This window comes from Neophocaena asiaeorientalis, unplaced genomic scaffold (genome assembly GCF_003031525.2).
Source record: "Neophocaena asiaeorientalis asiaeorientalis breed wild unplaced genomic scaffold, Neophocaena_asiaeorientalis_V1.1 scaffold678, whole genome shotgun sequence".
Lineage (NCBI taxonomy): Eukaryota > Metazoa > Chordata > Mammalia > Artiodactyla > Phocoenidae > Neophocaena > Neophocaena asiaeorientalis.
This window is the reverse complement of record NW_020175038.1, coordinates 1,145,106-1,166,399: the sequence shown is the minus strand read 5'-3', so window position 1 is coordinate 1,166,399 and position 21,294 is coordinate 1,145,106. Positions and strand designations below refer to the sequence as shown.

The window sequence follows — 21,294 nt, the reverse complement described above, 5'->3', positions numbered from 1 at the left end:
CTGTCTTGAAATTGCATATTGCTTGTATTGGCATTAGCAGTTTTCCTTTCTCTTCTTTGGGAAGAAATACATTTAATTTAGGTTTTCTAAATGCATATACTCTGATCTAGTGTTCAAAATCTCTCTTATAACTTAGCAAAAAAATTAATTAAAAAAATCAGATAGTCATTTTATCCCTTCGGGAAGATACATTTTTACATTATTTTCCCTATGAAATATTATCCATAACAATCTCGGAGGCAAAGACTTAGTAGTGCACATAAACTAGAAATCCCTTCGGGGTATCTATGACCCCAAAATTTAAGAATCCAAGAGAACCTCTTTACAGCTGATACTCTCCCTCCAGACATTACTTTAGACTAATATAGAGTCTTAGAAAACTTGGGTTCACTGGTAAGGAAAGTATTAATTATTTCTACCATACTTGGCTTGAATACTCAGGGTTGGGTCATGTATTTTGTGCTTTCAGCACAGGGTCGAACATGGGTAACTTCACTGGTGGGAATTCATTTCCCCTTCCTGGAATCAGCTCATGGCTCTAGCTAGGAGAAAAGCATCCTAGTGGTAGATGTTATAGCACAGAACCGAACCACTCAGGTCACTTTTCAGATTATAGATGGTATTCTTAAGGGGCTCTGACATGTTCATATTACCTTCAGAAGTCATTAAGGAGGAGAAAATAAAAAGCAGATCTGAAGACAAGTAAGAGACAAGTAATTCATCAATTTAAATTCACCTTGAAGCCATCAGTGATAGTGAGCAGAAAAGATGAGGGTTAAAATACTCTGTTGTTAAGCATTCCCTGCTCAAAGGTCTCATCTTATGAAGGCAAACATTTTGATGATACCAGGGCTTTTCTTGAACATAGTCTTTTGTTTTTTAGTCTTGGATCCTTGACAATATGTATAAGTCGTGGTTGTTTTCCTACATTTTTAAATCATCATAGAGATAACTGAGTTTTATGCAATTAAATGCAATGGTACACTTGAAACTGAAACATAAACTTCCTGAACTATAATGGGGAACTCTTTGAAAATAGTTCATATCAACGTTTTCCAAAATACAGCATAATTGGTCATATCGGCGTTTAAAAAAGATAAAATAGAAATTAGCAGAGTACGTTGCACGAAGTATAGGAATTGTGTTGTTTTGGGAATTTTTAAATTCAGTATTTATATGTATGTGTTGAGTTGCAATGTAAAATGTATTTCTTATTGTAGGTCTTGATCAAAAATATTTGAAAAACAATGATGTTTATATTATACAGACTCATTTGGTAATAGTTTCTATCCTGTACTTAGAAGATGTTACTCCCACATCAGACATATTAAAACTATTATCATTTTGAGCAGAGTACTATGTATTTAATTAGAATTGGTGATAATTAGTTATTGTGGAATAGGGATAAAACTGTGTCATATCATTAGAAAATGTCTGTAACTCAGGGAGAGCTTTCTCAAACTACACAATCCACCTCACACCTCCCAGTGGAGAATCCCTGCCAGTGGGAAGGAACCTGATGGGATGTTTCCTTTTCCTCACATCTGTTAGGAAGGGGAAACAGAATAGAGACCCACTATCTTAGGCCGTCACTGAAGGAACTTTTACAGTTACAGATCATTATAGTTAGCTCTACTTTCTGGATTTCACCAATGTAACAGGCAAAACTAGATGGTGGAAGACAACAGTGGAGACCTGTCCTCATGGCTGTGACTGAGAAGGATTTGCTGCTTTATGACTGTATGCCGTGGACAAGGGATGCCTGGGCATCACCGTGTCATAGCTACCCTCTTGTTGCCACAAGGTAAGACTAAAGACAAAAAAATAAAATGTCTATCCTCCTCTAAATCTACTAAAGAATTTAAAAATGAATTCTATTATCTTTTAGGTGGCTAAAATAACATTTAAGTAGCTGATGTAGTTGATTTAGACAAAAACTTTTCTTTCACAACCTTATTGATTATTTTGCAGCTCCTAGCTCAAAATAAATGGTTTCTGTCACTAGTATTTGTGTATATTTTTTAAGATGTTGAAGCAGCTTCCTAACTGCTCTTTTCAAGACTTGCTTAGTCATGAAGATAAGTAAATAGTGGGGTTTTTTTCCTTTACATTATTGACTGTGACTAGAAAACCACTGAAATAGTGGCAGCATTTTGACTGAGTGATGAAATCGTTTAAACAAGACTGTGGTACCGTGGATAAACCACACAACTCAGCCAAAATGTTCTTCAACTTCTCTTTCTAGTATAAGAGTACATAATTTTGATTCCATCAAATAAACATTTATTTGACCTGAAGCAACAGGATGTTTCTAGCATGTCCAGTGTGGGGAGCTGGAAGGGAAAAGAATAGAGAAATGTAGATTTGGGGACCAAGATGTCTTAAGAAATTACTAGAAAGTAGTTATCTAGTGTGAAACTAGAAAACATGTTCACGTTCGGTGTTATTTGGGCTTAAAAAAGAATCAGGTTTTGGGCTTCCCTGGTGGCGCAGTGGTTTAGAGTCCGCCTGCTGATGCAGGGGACATGGGTTTGTGCCCCGGTGTCAGGGAAGGTCCCACGTGCCGCGGAGCGGCTGGGCCCGTGAGCCATGGCCGCTGAGCCTGCACGTCCGGAGCCTGTGCTCTGCAACGGGAGAGGCCACAACAGTGAGAGGCCCGCGTACCGCAAAAAAAAAAAAAAAAAGGGAGCCCCAGAGAAAATACTTGGTAGTCAGAAAGACTAAATGGTGGAACCATCTGGTATGTCCCACGGGCAACAGTATGGGGGCTCCTGCTTTCAGCAGACAGAGAGTCACGTGAGGCAGAGTATTCTTCTATTCCAGGAAGGCTTCTATGTTATGTAGGATTTCCTTCAATTTGCCAAGTTCCCTTACATATATCACTCTTTTTATAAAAATATAATTTCCACATAGCTTTTCAGGAGTTTCTGTGTAATTTAGAGCTGGAGCCCTTAGATCACAGAATAGAGATAAAGGATTTATTGAGCCTCAGAGTTAGGGAAGTGTGCCCTCATTAATTCCTTCCGGACATAATGGTCCTTCAGAAAGACTGAATTTAACCATCAGTTTCTCTGGCTTTATTTATTTTTAAAATTCTCACTAAATTATAACCTCCTTGAGGTCAAGAACTATGACTTAGCTCAGCATTTCCCATAATGCTTCGTGTATAGTAGGCCTTCAATAAATCTTAATTGAAATAAATTCTGTTACTTAAATTACAGTTTCTGTCTTAGTTATATTGGGAGCATGACAGGAATTGTAACAAAACATGTAGACATGTCTCAGTAGATATAATTAGAGCAATTAAATTTATATTTTCTAAAGAGTTAGAGCTTATGAATATGACTGTCCAGATCTCTTAAGCTTAAATTTTATGGAAGAGGCTTATGCTCTAGTTATGATCATAGAATGCAAGGAGGGTAGCTATATCCTTAGACATTTCCTTTACTGGGTGTTACTGGAGGGATGGAGCAGAAACCTATGACATCCCCTAGATGAGCCTTTGTTCAATATAGAAATTTCAATCTCATAAACAAATAATTTCTGGACATTGACTAGACTGGACCTAGACCACCAAGGTACTTTGGGACTAAACAAGGAAATGGGGTGGTTGTGTGGGTACTCTCAGTGTGGTATTAATTTGCAACTAAGGAAAAGATATAAATAAGATTTAAAACTCTTAGAAAAAAAATACAGGAGTAGATCTTAATGGTCTTGGCTTAGGCAGAGCCTTCTTAGATACAACACCAAAGCACAAGCAACAAGAGAATAAATAAATAAATTGGACTTAATCAAAGTTAAAAACTTTTTTGCTTCATATGTCACCATTAAGAAAGTGAAAAAACCCACAGAATGGGAGAAAATATTTGCAAATCATATATCTAATCTTGGACTTGTATCTAGAAAATATAAAGAACTCTTACAACTCAATAATAAAAAGATAAATTGCCCAATTAAAAAATGGGAAAAGGATCTGAGTAGACGTTTGTTCAAAGAAGATATGCAAATGGCCGATAAGCACATGAAAAGGTGCTCGGCATAATTAGCCATCAGGGACTTGGAAATTGAAACCACAATGAACTATCACTTCCCACCCACTAGGATGGCTATAATTAAAAAGATAGTATGCAAGAGTAGACTAGGATGTAGGAGAAAATAGAACCTCATACACTACTGGTGGGAGTATAAAATGGTGCAGTTGATGTGGAAAAATCTGAAAGTTCCCAAAAAGGATAAACATGGTCACTGTATGACCCAGCAATTCCACTCCTAGGTTGTATATCCAAGAGAAATGAAAAATGTCCACACAAAAATTTATTCATGAAAGTTCATAACAGCATCATTCATGACACCTAAACAGTGGAAACAATCCAAGTGTCCATCAGCTGATGAACAGATAAACAAAATGTGGCATATCCATACAATGGAATTTTTTTTTTTTTTTTTTTGCGGTACACGGGCCTCTCACTGTTGTGGCCTCTCCCGTTGCGGAGCACAGGCTCCGGACGCGCAGGCTCAGCGACCATGGCTCACAGGCCCAGCCGCTCCGCGGCATGTGGGATCTTCCCGGACCGGGGCACGAACCCGTGTCCCCTGCATCGGCAGGCAGACTCTCAACCACTGCACCACCAGGGAAGCCCATACAATGGAATATTATTCAGCAAAAAAATAAAAAATGTTCTGATACACACTGCAGCATGGATGAACCTTGAAAACATTATATTAAGTGAAAGGAGCCAGATGCAAAAGACCACATATTGTATGATTCCATTTATATGAAATGTCCAGAATAGGCAAATTTATACAGACAGAAAGTAGATTAGTTGTTGCCAGGGTTTTTTTGGCGGGGGGGCGGGGAGGGAGTTGGGAGAAATAGGGAGTGACTGCTAGTGGGTATAGGGATTCTTTTTAGGGTAATGAAAATGTGCTAAGATTGTGCTGATGGTTGCAAAACTCTCATTATACTAAAGTCCATTGAACTATGTACACGTTTAAGTGGTAAAGTATATGGTATGTGAATTATATCTCAGTAAAGCTGTTATAAATAAAACAAACCCCAAAAGCCAACAAGATTTAATAGAAGGGAATAAGACCAATCCTTAAACTGAGTTTGAGTTCCTAATAGCTACTTATATTAGGTAATTGGGAGCATTGTGACTTAATCTTTCTGTGCCACAGACTTTTCATTTGTTAAGTGGACCATAATGAGATAGAGGGGGTGTGAGTATTAAAATGAGTCAATACTTTTAAAATGCCTACAGTGGTACCTGACACATTGTAGGCACTTAAGTAAGTGTTAGCTTCTTTAATTATAATAATTATTTATTATTAAGTGAAAATATGTCAAGGAAGAATTTGTGTAAAAAGTATAATTGGTTTTTTGACATTGTTAAAAGAAGAGCTTAGATCTAAACCAACAGTTTTTACGAGTAGTGAAAGTTTCATATTAAATGTGAGGAATTCAGATATATATTTGTTTTTGTTTTTGTTTTTTATTATTTATTGGCTGCATTGGGTCTTTGTTGCTGCGCGTGGGCTTTCTCTAGCTGCGGCGAGTGGAGGCTACTCTTCGTTTCGGTGCACGGGCTTCTCATTGTGGTGGCTTCTCTTGTTGCGGGGCACGGGCTCTAGGCACGCGGGCTTTAGTAGTTGTGGCACACGGTCTCAGTAGTTGTGGCTCAAGGGCTCTAGAGCGCAGGCTCAGTAGTTGTAGCGCACTGGGCTTAGTTGCTCTGCGACATGTGGGATCTTCCCAGACCAGGGCTCGAACCCTTGTCCCCTGCATTGGCAGGCAAATTCTTAACCATTGCACCACCAGGGAAGTCCCTCTTAATACGTTTAATTAATTAACGAAACAGCAAGGATTCTTCACTCCTTGCTCAGGAAGTACTGGTGGATTAGGAGCAAAGGTGACAGGCAGATGAGAGGTTTAGTTTTTCCATGTGGCTGTGTTGGCCAAATGGAATTGGTTGAAGTCACTTCTTGATAGAATTAAGGGGGCTTAATCATCCTCTGCCTCCTAGAGAGGTTAGAGTATCACCACTGAAAGAGACCAGAGGAGGAACCCAGACCAGAAGGTATCCAGTAAACAGAGGCAAAGCCAGAAAGTGGTGTGCTTATGTACTCTTTAGTGTGGAGGAAAGAGGCAGTTTGAGATACATATGAGTAATGAGAAAGGGCTGAATGTTCACTTTCACTAATTCTAATACTTTGGAACATGTTCGGATGAGATACACACACACACAAGGGTAACATAAACATACAAAGAAGGAAAAGATTAAGGACTTTGATGATCCAATAGCAAAGGTAGATAGTCCCTGATAAATTAAGAATTAATTGCAGTTCAAAAATCAAAGAAGGGAACTTCCCTGGTGGTGCAGTGGTTAAGAATCCGCCTGCCAGTGCAGGCGACATGGGTTCGAGCCCTGGTCCACGAAGATCCCACATGCTGCAGAGCAACTAAACCTGTGTGCCACAACTACTGAGCCTGCGCTCTAGAGCCCGTGCTTCACAACAAGAGAAGCCACCGCTCGCTGCAACTAGAGTAAGCCCGCGCGCAGCAACAAAGACCCAGTGCAGCCAAAAGTAAATAAATAAAATAAGTAAATTTAAAAAAAAAATGAAAGAAGGGCTTTCCTGGTGATGCAGTGGTTAAGAATCCACCTGCCAATGCAGGGGACGCGGGTTCGAGCCCTTGTCCAGGCAGATCCCACATGCTGCAGCCAACTAAGCCCGTGCGCCACAACTACTGAGCCTGCGCTCTAGAGCCCGTGCTTCACAACAAGAGAAGCCACCGCTCGCTGCAGCTAGAGTAAGCCCGCGCGCAGCAACAAAGACCCAGTGCAGCCAAAAGTAAATAAATAAAATAAGTAAATTTAAAAAAAAAATCAAAGAAGGGCTTTCCTGGTGATGCAGTGGTTAAGAATCCACCTGCCAATGCAGGGGACACGGGTTCGAGCCCTTGTCCAGGAAGATCCCACATGCTGCAGCCAACTAAGCCCGTGCGCCACAACTACTGAGCCTGCTCTCTAGAGCCCATGGGCCACAACTACTGAACCCGCGTGCCACAGCTATTGAAGCCCGCGCACATAGAACCCGTACTCCGCAACAAGAGAAGTCACTGCAATGAGAAGCCTGCGCACCTCAGCAGAGAGTAGCCCCTGCTTGCCACAATTAGAGAAAGCCTGCGCCCAGCAATGTAGACCCAGCACAGCCAAAAATAAATAAAATAAATTTTAAAAATCAAAGAACACTGTTAGGGTAATATAAATTAACATGAGTTAACCATTTATATTGGCTTGCACATTTATAGATTCTTGGAAACCAAAAGTGTGTGTGTGTGTTTACTTAATAGCTGATATTTCGGGATGGTTGAGGAATTAAGTAAAAACATGAAAGTGATAAATGAAGAGGATTTTTATTTTATTTTTATTTTACACATTTCTTGAGGTTAAAGCCAGGTACAGGATACAGGTAGAAAACTAGATATAGGTGCCGTGGATTTTGCAGGATGTGAATTTTGCAGTCTTTTCCTATAATCTTTCTTTTACTGGAAAAGAAAACGATCCAGAGAAAGTGTGGCTACTTTATGATGTGGAAAATTGAGTGGTGTTGTGCTTATGGGACTTAACAGGGCAAAAGCTGCTGAAACGCCTTTGCATGAGCTCATCTGGCCTCCCCACTAAGGGGGCCTTTTGGCAGTGTGTTCTAACCAACTGCTGTGCAGCAAGAGTCCAGCAGCTGGTTTGAATTAGATTCCCTCTGCCAAATATTTCATAATCAAATCTGTAGGAAAAATTCTCCTGGACTTTCTATTTTTTAATGTCTGATTTGGGATTAGCAATCAAACTGAATATGGTAGAATACACCCTGTCACTTTCCTCATACTTTGTCTTACTTGGATCATATGTGGAGTAGTTTTGAAACTTATTTAACTCTTCCAGAGATAGCTAATGTGTAATTGGCATGTTGGTTCTACAGGGATCAGCCCAGGGAGGTGGTTCTCAAATTATACTTTCATGGACCTCTGGGGATTCCTTCTTCAGGGGGTCTGTAAGTTCAAAACTATTTTCACAGTAATACTAAGATGTTGTTTGCTTTTTTCATTGTTGACATTTGCACCGAGGGTTGGTAAAATTGCTGGTACCTTAGCATGAATCAAGGCAGTTGGCACCAAACTGTATGGACTTGCAGGGAGAAAACATACCAGTTTAACCTCAAAATGTCTTTGTTGAAGCAGTAAAAATTACTAGTTTATTTAATCTCAACCCTTGAGTATTCATCTTGTTAATAATCTGTGAGATGAAGTGGGAAGTGCTCAGAGTCCACTTCTGCTGCATACTGAGGTATGAGAGTTGCTGCAGAGGAAAGCATGTGTGGTTGAGCTGCAAGCTGAACCAGCGGTTTTTTTCATGCAACACCATTTTTTCACTTGAAAAAACAACTGACTGACACACTGTGGCTGGTCAGACTTGGGTATTTGTCAGACTTTTTTCCTAAAATAACCAAAATGAATTTGTCATTTAAGGAAAACACTGATGGTATTTGTTAACAGTTATAAATTTCTAGCTTTCAAACAAAAATTAGAATTCTGGAAAACTAGTATCTGTCTCTGTGAGTTTGATAGCTTCCCAATACTTAAAGACTTGTCTGATGAGATCATTGGTGATACTAGCAAATGTGACTTTTTGATATAATAAAATGCTTTTAACATTTGGAAAATGTGCATAACTCAATGAAAAAATATATTCCAAATGACCAATACATGATGCTACAAAATCATGCAAGGGTAAGAAAGATCTATGCAAGCTGCAAGAGAGACCAAAGGATTTTTAATGTAACAGGATATGAAAACTTTATTGATAAGTTTTCGGATACTATATTGCAACTAACCTTTAAGAATCCGCTGTTGAGTTTTGGTTTGGTAGACAGAAAGATGACCACAAGTATCTGAAAAGGCTATAAATACTCCTTCCTTGTCCAACTGCCTAGCTGTGTGAGGCTTGGCATACTTAAACTGCATACTGCAGCAGAATGCAGAAGCACATATAAGAATTCAGCTCTCTTTTATTAAGCTGGATATTAAAGAGATTTGCAGAAAATTTAAAACAATGCTACTCTTCACATTAATGTTTTGTTGTTGTTTGGGAAAATATTATTTTAATAAAAATAAGTTATTTATATTAACATCTAACCGGTTTCTTATTTTTTATTTTTAAATGAATTAATATTTTAAAAATTTCTCAGGGCTTCCCTGGTGACGCAATGGTTGAGAGTCCGCCTGCCGATGCAGGGGACACGGGTTCGTGCCCCGGTCCGGGGAGATCCCACATGCCGCGGAGTGTCTGGGCCCGTGAGCCATGGCCGCTGAGCCTGCGCGTCCGGAGCCTGTGCTCCGCAGCGGGAGAGGCCATAAGAGTGAGAGGCCCGCGTACCGCAAAAAAAAAAAAATTTCTCAATTTTAATTTCTCATTATAGTAAATATCAATAAATATAATCCATATGAAGAAAGGTGTTTTGGAGTATTCAGTAGTTTTTAAAGACTTTTTTAAAAAAATAAATTTACTTTATTTTTGGCTGCGTTAGGTCTTTGTTGCTAAGTGTTGGCTCTCTCCAGTTGTGGCGAGCAGGGGTTACTCTTCATTGGGGAGCGAGGGCTTCTCATTGCGGTGGCTTCTCTTGTTGGGAGCATGGGCTCTAGGTGCGCGGGCTTCAGTAGTTGTGGCACATGGGCTCCGCAGTTGTGACTCGCGGGCTCTAGAGCACAGGCTCAGTAGTTGTGGTGCACGGGCTTAGTTGCTCCGTGGCATGTGGGATCTTCCCAGACCAGGGCTTGAACCCATGTCCCCTGCACTGGCAGGAGGATTCTTAACCACTGCACCACCAGGGAAGTCCCTCTTTTCACTTTCTTGATAGTGTCATCTGAAGCACAGAAGTTTTAAATTTTGATGAAGTCCAATTTATCAGCCTTATATCGCTTGCATTTTTTGTGTTATATCTAAGAAGGCTTTCCCTAATCCAATGTCACAAAGACTTAATCCTATGATCTCTTCTAAAAGTTTTATAGTTTTAGCTCTACATTTCATTCTTTTATCCAAATGAAGTCAGTTTTTGTATATGGTGTGAAGTAGTGGTCAAACTTTATTCTTTTGCATATGAAAATCCAATTATCACAGTACCATTTATTGAAAAGACTTCTTTCTCCATTGAAGTCCCTTGACATCCTTGTCAAAAATCAGTTGATCATAAATGTGAGGGTTTATTTCTGGACTCTCAATTTTATAGTTTAGTGGTAAGTTTTGAAATCAGAAGTGTGAGTCCTCTAACTTTGTTCTTTTTCAAGATTATTTTGGCAATTCAGAATCCCTGGCATTTACCTATGGATTTTAGGGTCAGTTTGTCAATTTCTGCAAACAAACAAACAAAAAAAGACGAAATTCTGATAGGCATTTCATTGACTCTGTAGATCAATCTAGGGAGTACTGCCATCTTAAAAATATTGTCTTCTGATCCATGATACACGATATCTTTTTATTTATTTAGGCTTTCTTTTATTTCTTTCAGCAATGTTTTTAAGTTCAGAATACAAGTTTTATACTTCTTTCATTAAATTTATTCTTAAATAGTATTAAATTTTAATGCTATTGTAAATGAATTGTTTTCTTAATTTTCTTTTTGGATTGTTCATTGCTAGTGTATTCCATCAATACACTGATTTTTATATCTTGATCTTATATCCTACAATCTTGCTCAACTTGTTTATTATTCTAATAGGTTTTTAGTAGATTCCTTAGGACTTTCTATGTACAAGATCATGTCATCTGCAAACAAGAGATAGTTTTTACCACTTCCTTTCCGTTCTAGGTGCCTTTTATTTCATTTTCTTGCCTAATTGCTCTGGCCAGACTCGCCAGTACAATATTTATTTATGTAGCTTTTTTTTTTTGCAGTACGCGGGCCTCTCACTGTTGTGGCCTCTCCCATTGCGGAGCACAGGCTCCGGACGCACAGGCTCAGCAGCCACGGCCCACAGGCCCAGCTGCTCCGCGGCATGTGGGATCTTCCCAGACTGGGGCACAAACCCGTGTCCCCTGCATTGGCAGGTGGACTCTCAACCACTGCATCACCAGGGAAGCCCTGTATGTATTGTTTTGACCGTGCTGTGCAGCTTGCAGGATCTTAGTTCCCCGACCAGGGATTGAACCCAGGCCACAGCAGTGAAAGTGCTGAGTCCTAACCAGTGGACCGCCACAGAATTCCCTCCAGTACAATTTTTTTTTTCAATTTATTTTTGGCTGTATTGGGTCTTAGTTGCTGCTCACGGGCTTTCTCTAGTTGCAGCGAGTGGGAGCTACTCTCTGTTGCGATGCGTGTGCTTCTCATTGCAGTGGCTTCTCTTACTGCCGAGCACAGACTCGAGGCGCACAGGCCTCAGTAGTTGTGGCTCGTGGGCTCTAGAGCGCAAGCTCAGTAGTTGTGGCACACAGGCTTAGTTGCTCCGCGGCATGTGGGATCTTCCTGGACCAGGGCTCGAACATGTTTCCCTGCATAGGCAGGCAAATTCTTATCCACTGCACCACCAGGGACGTCCGCAGTACAATTTTTAATAGAAGTAGCGTAAGCAGGCATCCTTGTCTTTTTCCTGTTCTTAGGGGGAAAACATTCAATCTTTTACCATTAAGTATGATGTTAGCTGTGGGTTTTTTTTAATAGATAAACTGATGTCCAGGTGAGGAAGTTCCCTTCTATTTTCATCCTGGAAAGGTTTTGGATTTGTTAAAATGTTTTTTCCATGTCTATTACAGTGATCATGTGGGTTCTGTCCTTTAGTCTATTTATATGGTTTTACTTATCAATTTATCAATCAGTCAATTTAAAAATAATTTTTTAAATCAAACTTATTTGTAAATCAATTACAGTATTGATTTTTGGACATTAAACCAACCTTGCACTTCTGAGATAAATCTTATTTGGTCATGCTGGATTCAATTTGCTAATAATTTGATGAGGATTTTTGTGTCTTATATTTATACATGATATTGGTCTGTAGTTTTCTTTTCTTGAAATGTCTTTGGATTGGGTGTTAGGATGTTACTGGCCTCATAGAAAGAGTTGGGAGGTATTCCCACCTCTTCTATTTTTTTGGAAGACTTTATAAAGAATTGGCATTGATTCTTCTTTAAATATTTGGTAGAATTCATTAGCAAAGCCATCTGGGATTAAGATTTTCTTTGTTGCAAGTTTTTCACTGTTAGTTGAAGGGATTTTTAAAATATGTTTTAAACCAGTGGTCCCCAACCTTTTTGGCACCCGGGACTGGTTTTGTGGAAGACATTTTTCCATGGACTGGGTGGGGGTGGGCGGGGTGGGGATGGTTAAGTTGGTAATGCAAGCAATGAGGAGTGGCACATGAAGCTCTGTTCTTTTCCTTTTATCTGAAAATAGTTTTTAGTTCATGAATGTCACATTTCTTAGCTTTGATCTTGAAACCCTGTTCTCATGAACATCTCATGGGGAAGAATATGTATGACATATGATAGAAACTCTAAGGGTCTTTCTTGCTTATGTTTCCCAATGTTTTTTCTCTTCTCTACTTTTTTTCATTGCTGTCCCATACTTGATTTGAATCTTCTCCCTAAAATGCTTAGCTCAATCTCTCATTTTCTTACATTGTGCAGTCTGTGGGATCTTAGTTCCCCAACCAGGGATTGAACCCACGCCACAGCAGTGATAGTGCTGAGTCCTAACCACTGGATCGCCAGGGGGTTCCTAGACGTCACTTTAAAAAAAAAATTTTTTTATTTATTTATTTGGTTGCACCAGGTCTTAGTTGTGGCAGGCAGCCTCCTTAGTTGCAGCAGGCGGGCTCCTTAGTTGCAGCAGGCAGGCTCCTTAGTTACAGCTCACCAGCTCCTTAGTTGCGGCACAAGGGCTCCTTAGTTGTGGCATGCGAACTCTTAGTTGTGGCATGCATGTGGGGTTTAGTTCCCTGATCAAGGATTGAACCCAGGCCCCCTGCATTGGGAGTGTGGAGTCTTATCCACTGTGCAACCAGGGAAGTCCCTAGAACTCACTTTTTAAAGTAAAAAGATGGCGCATCTTTTTTTTTTTTTAATGTAGTAGAGTAGTATCATATTTTAAGTGAATGGGAGTCAAGAGTTGTAACCAAGTAGTTCCAAAGTTTTCTTTTTATGGCTGAATAATATTCCATTGTATGGATGTACCACATTTTGTTTATCCACTTATCAGTTGATGGACATTTGGACTATTTCTACTTTTTGGCTATTATGAATAATACTGCTATGAACACTAGTGAACAAATTTTTATGCTAATATATGTTTTTATTTCTCCTGGGTATATACCTAGGAGTGGGATTGTTGGATCATATGGTAACATTTTTAACTTTTGGAGGAACCAGTCAATTTAAAAAAATCATTGTGAAATTATAAATTTAATATCCATTGTAGTTTGTCCTTGTTGATGCTCAAAAATGGTCCTATCTTTAGCCAGTGGTAGCTCTTCAGGTGGACTTCTCAGCCTTTTTGACAGGACTTTTATATAAAAGTGTTTGAGAATTGCCATATTATCCATTATGATAGAATACTCTGGACTTGTGTATTTTCTGCTCTAGATCTGACATTTTCCAAGAAGCCTCACTTTCTTTTTTTTTTTTTTTTTTTTTTTTTTGAGGGGATGGAGGTTCAATGTGGGCACTAATTACATTTGTTGCTATTGGATTAGTTATTGTTTATAGACCTTTGTTGATGGACAGAGGTAGGAAGTATGTGTAAGTGTATATATATACATATATATTTTTTTAAACATAAAATACATAGTTGAGTTCACACTGATACTCCATTTCAAGTTTGAGACTACAGTGTAATCACTTAACATCTTCTATCTTACATCTGGTTTTCCTTTTTCCCATATCCAGAATTGCAGATCTTAAGGACACCAGAGATGATCACATTAGAACATCCTATAATTGCTCATTTGCTTTATCCCACGTTACATATCAGAATAGTGCTACTATTATTACTACTACAACATTATCACCAACAGTATAATTACTGAAAGTAGTTGAAAAAAATTTTTTGCAGCTCCTTTTTTTGTACTTTTTTAGTGGTTTCTCCTGCTTGTCAGTTCTCCACTAAACTCCCTGTCCACACTTTCTTATTCCCCTTTGTTGATCTCTACTTATCTTCCAGATTTCTTTTTTTCTTTTCTTTTTTTTTTTTTGGCCCGCACCATGCCAAAAGAAAAAAAGGGATCTTAGTTCCCTGACCAGAGATTGAACCTCGGGCCCCCTGCATTGGAAATGCAGAGTCTTAACCACTGGACCGCCAGGGAAGTCCCCTGGATTTCTAAACATTGGCTTATTTCAGGGCTCAGATCTCTTCTCTATCAACCACCCTGTCCCTCTGGTGATTGTATCTGATATCATAGCTTGAAATATCTCATACACTGACAACTCCCAAATTTATATCTCCAGACAGAATCACAGACTTATATTCTGACTGCCTATTTAACACATCATTTGCATATTTATGATCACTAGGAAGCAAACTCTGTAGCAAAAGTAACATAAAATAATAAAATAGGGGGCTTCCCTGGTGGCGCAGTGGTTGAGAATCTGCCTGCCAATGCAGGGGACATGGGTTCGAGCCCTGGTCTGGGAAGATCCCACATGCCGCGGAGCAGCTGGCCCCATGAGCCACAATTACTGAGCCTGCGTGTCTGGAGCCTGTGCTCCGCAACAAGAGAGGCCGCGATAGTGAGAGGCCCACGCACCGCGATGAGGAGTGGCCCCCACTTGCCGCAACTAGAGAAAGCCCTCACACAGAAACGAAGACCCAACACAGTCAAAAATAAATAAAATAAAAAATAAAATAAAATAAAATAAAATAGGTGTTTTTTTCTTTCTTATGTAAAAGAAAACAGCCGCCCTTAGCAAGAGGCTTCTACCCTTCAAGGTGGCCTCATGGCTCAAGATGGTTACTGGAAGCTTTAGCCATAATATCCAAATTGTAGGCAGGAGGAAGAAGAGGAAAAGGACAGAAGGGGCACATACCTGCTGCCTTGTTCTCCAGTTGTGGGGCTCTTCTGGTAATCCTACGCATTAACAGCTTGCAATTCATTGGACGTCTCTTTCTTCAAAGAAGTTTGGGAAATACTCTTTTATCTGTGCATGTTGTCATTCGGAATAAAGGCAGCTTTCTATTTCTAAGGAAGAATGAGAAAACGAATATTGAATAGGCAAGTAGAGTTTTAAGAGTTCTTTGTCGGGACTTCCATGGTGGTGCAGTGGTGAAGAATCTGCCTGCCAATGCAGGGGACACAGGTTCGATCCCTGGTCTGGGAAGATCCCACATGCTGCGGAGCAACTAAGCGTGTACGCCACAGCTACTAAGCCTGCACTCTAGAGCCCACAAGCAACGACTACCGAGCCCTTGTGCCACAACTACTGAAGCCCGTATGCCTAGAGCTTGTGCTGCGCAACAAGAGAAGCCTTCACAATGAGAAGCCCACGCACTGCAACGAAGAGTGGCCCCCACTCACCACAACTAGAGAAAGCCCACGTGCACAGCAATGAAGATCCAATGCAGCCAGAAATATAATTAATTAATTAATTTTTAAAAAGTGATCTCCTAAAAAAAAGTTCTTTGTGTATTTTGGATACAGTCCTTTACCAGGTATATGTTTTCATAAATTTTCTTCTACTTTGTGACTTGTCTTTTCATTCTCTTAACAGTGTTTTTCAAAGAGCAAATGTTTTTAATTAATGAAGTCCAACTTAATCATTTTTTTCCTTTATGGATCATGCTTTTGGTGTTGTATCTTTTTAGATTACTTAGATTTTCTGTTAAAATGTCTTCTTGAAGCTTTACACTATTACATTTTACGTTTAGCTCTAAGATCTATTTTGAGTTAATTTTGGGGAAGAGTGTAAGGTCTTCCAAAACAGAAAGCACCAGACCCAGATGAGTTCACTGGTGAATTCTACCAAACATTTAAGGAAGAAATTCCCTACAGTCTCTTTCAAAGGATTGAAGCAGAGGGAATACTTCCTGACTCATTCTATGAGACTAGCATTATGCTAATACCAAAACCAGAAAAAGACATTATAAGAAAATTACAGACCAATGTCTCTCATGAACATAGATGTAAAAATCCTCAAAACGATACTATCAAATCTAATCCAAAAAAGTATGAAAAGAATTATACATCAAAACCAAGTGGGATTTATTTTCGATATGCAAGGCTGGTTCAACATTTGAAAATCAATTTGTGTAGGGACTTCCCTGGTGGTCCAGTGGTTAAGACTTCACACTTCCACTGCAGGGGGCACGGGTTCGATCCCTGGTCAGGGAAATAAGATCCCACATGCTGCATGGTGTGACCACCCTGCCACAAAAAAAAAGAGAAAAAAAAATGAATTTGTGTAACCCATCACGTCAACAAGCTGAAGAAGAAAAATCTCATCATATCAGGAGATACAGGAAAAGCATTTGACAAAATGCAACACCCATTCATGATTAAAACTTTCAGTAAACTAAGAATAAATGGGAACATTCTCAACTTGATAATGACTACCTACAAAAAATCTACAGCTAACATCATACTTAATGATGAGAAACACAAAGCTTTTCCACTAAGATCAGGCCCAAGGCAAGGATGTTCCCCTCTTGCCACTCCTTTCAACATCATACTGGAAGTCCTTGCTAATGCAGTAAGGCAAGAAAAGGAAGTTAAAGGTATACAGATTGAAAAGGAAGACATAAAACTATCTTTGTTCTCAGAAGACATGATCAGCTATGTAGAAAATTGAAAGGAATTGGCAAAAAACTCCTGGAACTAATAAGCTCTTATAGCATGGTTGCAGGATACAAGATCAGTGGACAAAAGTCAATTGCTTTCCTATATACTAACAATGAACAAGTGGAATTTGAAATTAAAAACACAATGCCATTTACATTAGCATCCCCCCAAAATGAAATACTTAAATATAAATCAACAAAATGTGTTCAAGATCTATATGAGGAAAACTCCAAAACTCTGATGAACAAAATCAAAGAAGAACTAAATAAATAGATATTCCATGTTCATGGATAGGAAGACAGTATTTTCAAGACGTCAGTTTTTCCCAAATTGATCTATAGATTCAATGCAATCCCAGTCAGAATTTTAGCAAGTTATTTTATGGATATTGACAAACTGATTCTAAAGTTTATATGGAGAGGCAAAAGACCCAGACACACAAAATTGAAGAACAACACAAAATTGAACAAACACAAAATTGAAGAACAAAGTTGGAGGACTGATGTTACCCAACTTCAAGACTTACTATAAAGCTGCAGTAATCAAGACAGTGTAGTGTTGATGAAAGAACAGACAAATATATAGATCAGTGAAACAGAATAGAGAGCTCAGAAATAGACCTCTGTAAATACCATCGACTGATCTTTGACAAAGGAGCAAAGGCGCTACAATGGAACAAATACAGTCTTTTTCAACGAATCGTGCTGGAACAACTAGATATCCACATGTAAAAAAATTTTGCCCTTCACCAGAATTAACTCAAAATGGATCATAGACCTAAGTGTAAATTGCAAAACTATAAAACTCCTAGATGGTAACAGGAGAAAACCTAGATGACCTTGGGTATTATAATGGCTTTTTTTAGATACAACACTGAAGACATGATTTATGAAAAATCATTAATAAGCTGGACTTCATTAAAACTAAAAATTTCTGTTCTGTGAAAGACAGTGTCAAAGAATTAGAAGAGAAGGCACAGACTAGGAAAAAATATTCACAAAAGACACATCAGATAAATGACTGTTATCCAAAATAATACAAAGAGCTATTGAAGCTCAACAGTAAGAAAACAAACAACTTGGGAATTCCCTGGCCGTCCAGTGGTTAGGACTCCATGTTTCCACTGCAGGGTGCATGGGTTCGATCCCTGGTTGGGGAACTAAGATCCTGCAAGCCACGCGGCACAGGCCAAAGAAAAAAAAAAAGAATGAAAGCAAACAACTTCATTAAAAAATGGGCCAATGACAACATGAATAGACGCCCCACCAAAGAAAATATACAGATCGCAAATAAGAATATGAAAATATGTTTCACATCACATATCATCAGGGAAATGCAAATTAAAACAACGAGATACCACTACACACTTAGAATAGCCAGTATCCGGTACACTGACAACACCAAACACTGGCGAGGATTTGGAGCAACAGGAACTCTCATACAATGCTGGTGGGAATGCAAAATGGTACAGCCAGTTTGACAGAGTTTGGTGGTCTCTTACCAACATTTTCTTACCATACAGCCCAGATATTCCACTCCTTGGTTTACCCAAAGGAGTTGGAAATTTATATTTTAAAAAAACCTATACAAAGATGTTTATAGCCACTTTATTCTTTTTTTTTTTAATTGATGTATAGTTGATTTGCAATGTGTTAGTTTCTGGTATACTCAGCTTTCTTCTTTTTTTTTTTTTTTTGCGGTATGTGGGCCTCTCACTGTTGTGGCGTCTCTCGTTGCGGAGCACAGGCTCCGGACGCACAGGCTCAGCGGCCATGGCTCACGGGCCCAGCTGCTCCGCGGCATGTGGGATCTTCCCGGACCGGGACACGAACCCGTGTCCCCTGCATCGGCAGGCGGACGCTCAACCACTGCGCCACCAGGGAAGCCCTTAATCAAAATTGAATCTTTTTTTGATACGCATGGCCTCTTGGGAGCATAAAAAAAGCTAATGGGAAACTGGGGCCTTGGGCCATCCAGCCTAGTGTTCTGCCTGTGACACCAGGGGGTCATTTTATGGGAAAACAGAATGATATCTACTTCAAAGACTATAATCTTGTTTTGAAATATACTTATCTAAAAACTGCTGATGGGGCTTCCCTGGTGGAGCAGTGGTTGAGAGTCTGCCTGCCGATGCAGGGGACACGGGTTCGTGCCCCAGTCCGGGAAGATCCCACATGCTGCGGAGCGGCTAGGCCCGTGAGCCATGGCTGCTGAGCCTGCGCGTCCGGAGCCTGTGCTCCGCAACGGGAGAGGCCACAAGAGTGAGAGGCCCGCGTACCACAAAAAACAAAAAAAACCAAAATGCTGATGGCTTTTATAATTTCTGCTTATTAATCAGCATAAATTGCTGACATTTTCCTCTGACAGTGCATTAATTACCTTTGATCTTTGTTTGTGGTTCTAGGTTGGTTCATTCTGGCTCCGGATGTCGATCACCCTCACTTGGATCTGACCTTACGTTTGCTACCAGGACAGGCTCTCGGCAGGGCATTGAGATGCATCTCTTCCGGGTGGAGACGCATCGGGATCTATCGACCTGGACCCGGATACTTGTTCAGGGTTGCCATGCTGCTGCTGAGCTGATCAAGGAAGTCTCTCTAGGTACAGATCCTAGCATTTCATTTCTAATAGTAATTAAATGGAACTGTTATACTTTGTTTTAAAGTAAGAACCATTATCCTGTATGCCAGACTTAAAAATATTCTGAAATAAGGGACCTTAAAGTGATCATGATGGAAAGAAACTGGGTTTCTGTTTCGGTAGCAAAGTTTTCATAAGCTTTTTACATGGCTCTGAACACATTTACAACACTCTGTACAACATGGTAGTTTTACTGTTCATTATTTAAATCTTTATAGTGTAAGGACTCATTTACTAAATACTAGGTGCATTGACCCTCTAGTTAAGAAGATTTGGAACATGGATAGACACCCTTAAAAATATGAGCATCTGGCAAAGCTTATAGCTGTAGAAAAGTAAAGAGAATTTGGAATAGGAGTCTCTCTTCCAAAGTTTGAAAATGTGTTGCCCAGTAGGTACTGAAATAAGCATCTAAAGGAAATAAGCCTCATGGTCTCTTTCCATTGTTGAAGTGCCCTCTTGTGGCTTGTCTGTATGAATTTGGAAGTATGGTTTCATACATGTATATTTGTGTATATGGTTATGTATAGATATTTCCAGATTGCTTTTCATTTTAACAAGAACAGAGTAGTCAAAATGAAGACACAGTTACAGTTTCTAATATGGTTTTAGTTACTTTGAATATCTTGATTGCAAGTTGGTTTACTTAGTTTTGCTCCTGTTTTCTATGTATTTTATTTTATAAACCTAGTTTTACAGAATTTATACAAAAAGAGAAAATGATTTGAGAGCAGAATGTCTTTTGATTTATATTCCTTTCATTGCTTTTGGAAAGTTAGGGATCTCCATGGCTTTAGAACTGCCTGGGCAGCATTTCCATGGGTCATCTTCTAACACTGGCACAAGGACAGCTTTTTCAATGTTGTCAAAGTAGCACAATTCTTCAACTATTTAGGACCTACTCTATATTTTCCTCGCAACCACAATGATGATTCAAGCAATGACACCAATGCCTAGATCCCACCTTGGATTTTGACCAAAGCCACCACATCAGCAGTGTGGTTTCTCACTTTCTCACTTGTCAGTCTCCTACCCATTTTCCCTATGGAGTGGTTGGTCACCACATTAAGGACTGTGGGGCTCTGGTTTTTGTCTTGGCCGCAGAATGTGCTTTCTGGGATGGGGAAGTCCTCAGTTGGAAAGTCTGGATGCTCTGTGTTCCTGTGTGGAGTCCCAGGGGTCAGGCCAGCACACTCATCGCTGGCATATGGGGTCACCATAATCTTCTTCAAGGATCCTGAGAGATATGTTTCCCAAAACAAAGAGTGCAACGTGGCTTTTTAACACTTTTTAGTTTCGTGTTGTTTCTTTGGTGTCTGGCAGCTAAACTTCATACTACAGGAAACCAAAATCTATTCAGTCCTTGGCTCACAGTTGTTTAAATACAGATGACTTGATGAGAGGGAGAATAAGGACCACCTGGTTCCTTATATTTTTAGATGGACAAAAGAACATATTTTTTGGTAACTTTGAACTTTTTTGTTCTCATTCACAGCTCTATCTTAATATTACCTTGGTAATACTTTCATTTCCACAATTCAGATCAATTGATGTACTTACGAATCACTTACTGTGTATTTAGAGCTGTGCCAGAAATATTAAACTGGCTGAAAGTAAACTGCTTTGATGAGAACCAGAATTTCTTTAAAATTTGTTTGTGTGTGTGCGTGCAGGCGTGCATGCATGTACTCATGCGTGTAGGCATGTAGTCTGTTACATCTTAATGTGATGTATATGCTTAGTGTACACATACCTGTATGCATACATGCATACATAAGCCAGCATGTCCTTCAGATGCATGTTATCACCCTCTGTTAAACTATTGGGAGATTCGA

The 21,294-nt window shown here is 39.5% G+C and overlaps 1 protein-coding gene across 1 annotated transcript in view; it reads left to right on the top strand.

Moving 5' to 3' along the window:
• Positions 1-21,294, top strand: part of SNTB2 (syntrophin beta 2) — a 98,848-nt gene that overhangs the window by 59,654 nt on the left and 17,900 nt on the right. The window contains 2 exon segments of the mRNA XM_024763092.1: positions 1,662-1,804; positions 19,224-19,420. Of these exon segments, the coding sequence (XP_024618860.1) occupies positions 1,662-1,804; positions 19,224-19,420 (340 nt within the window).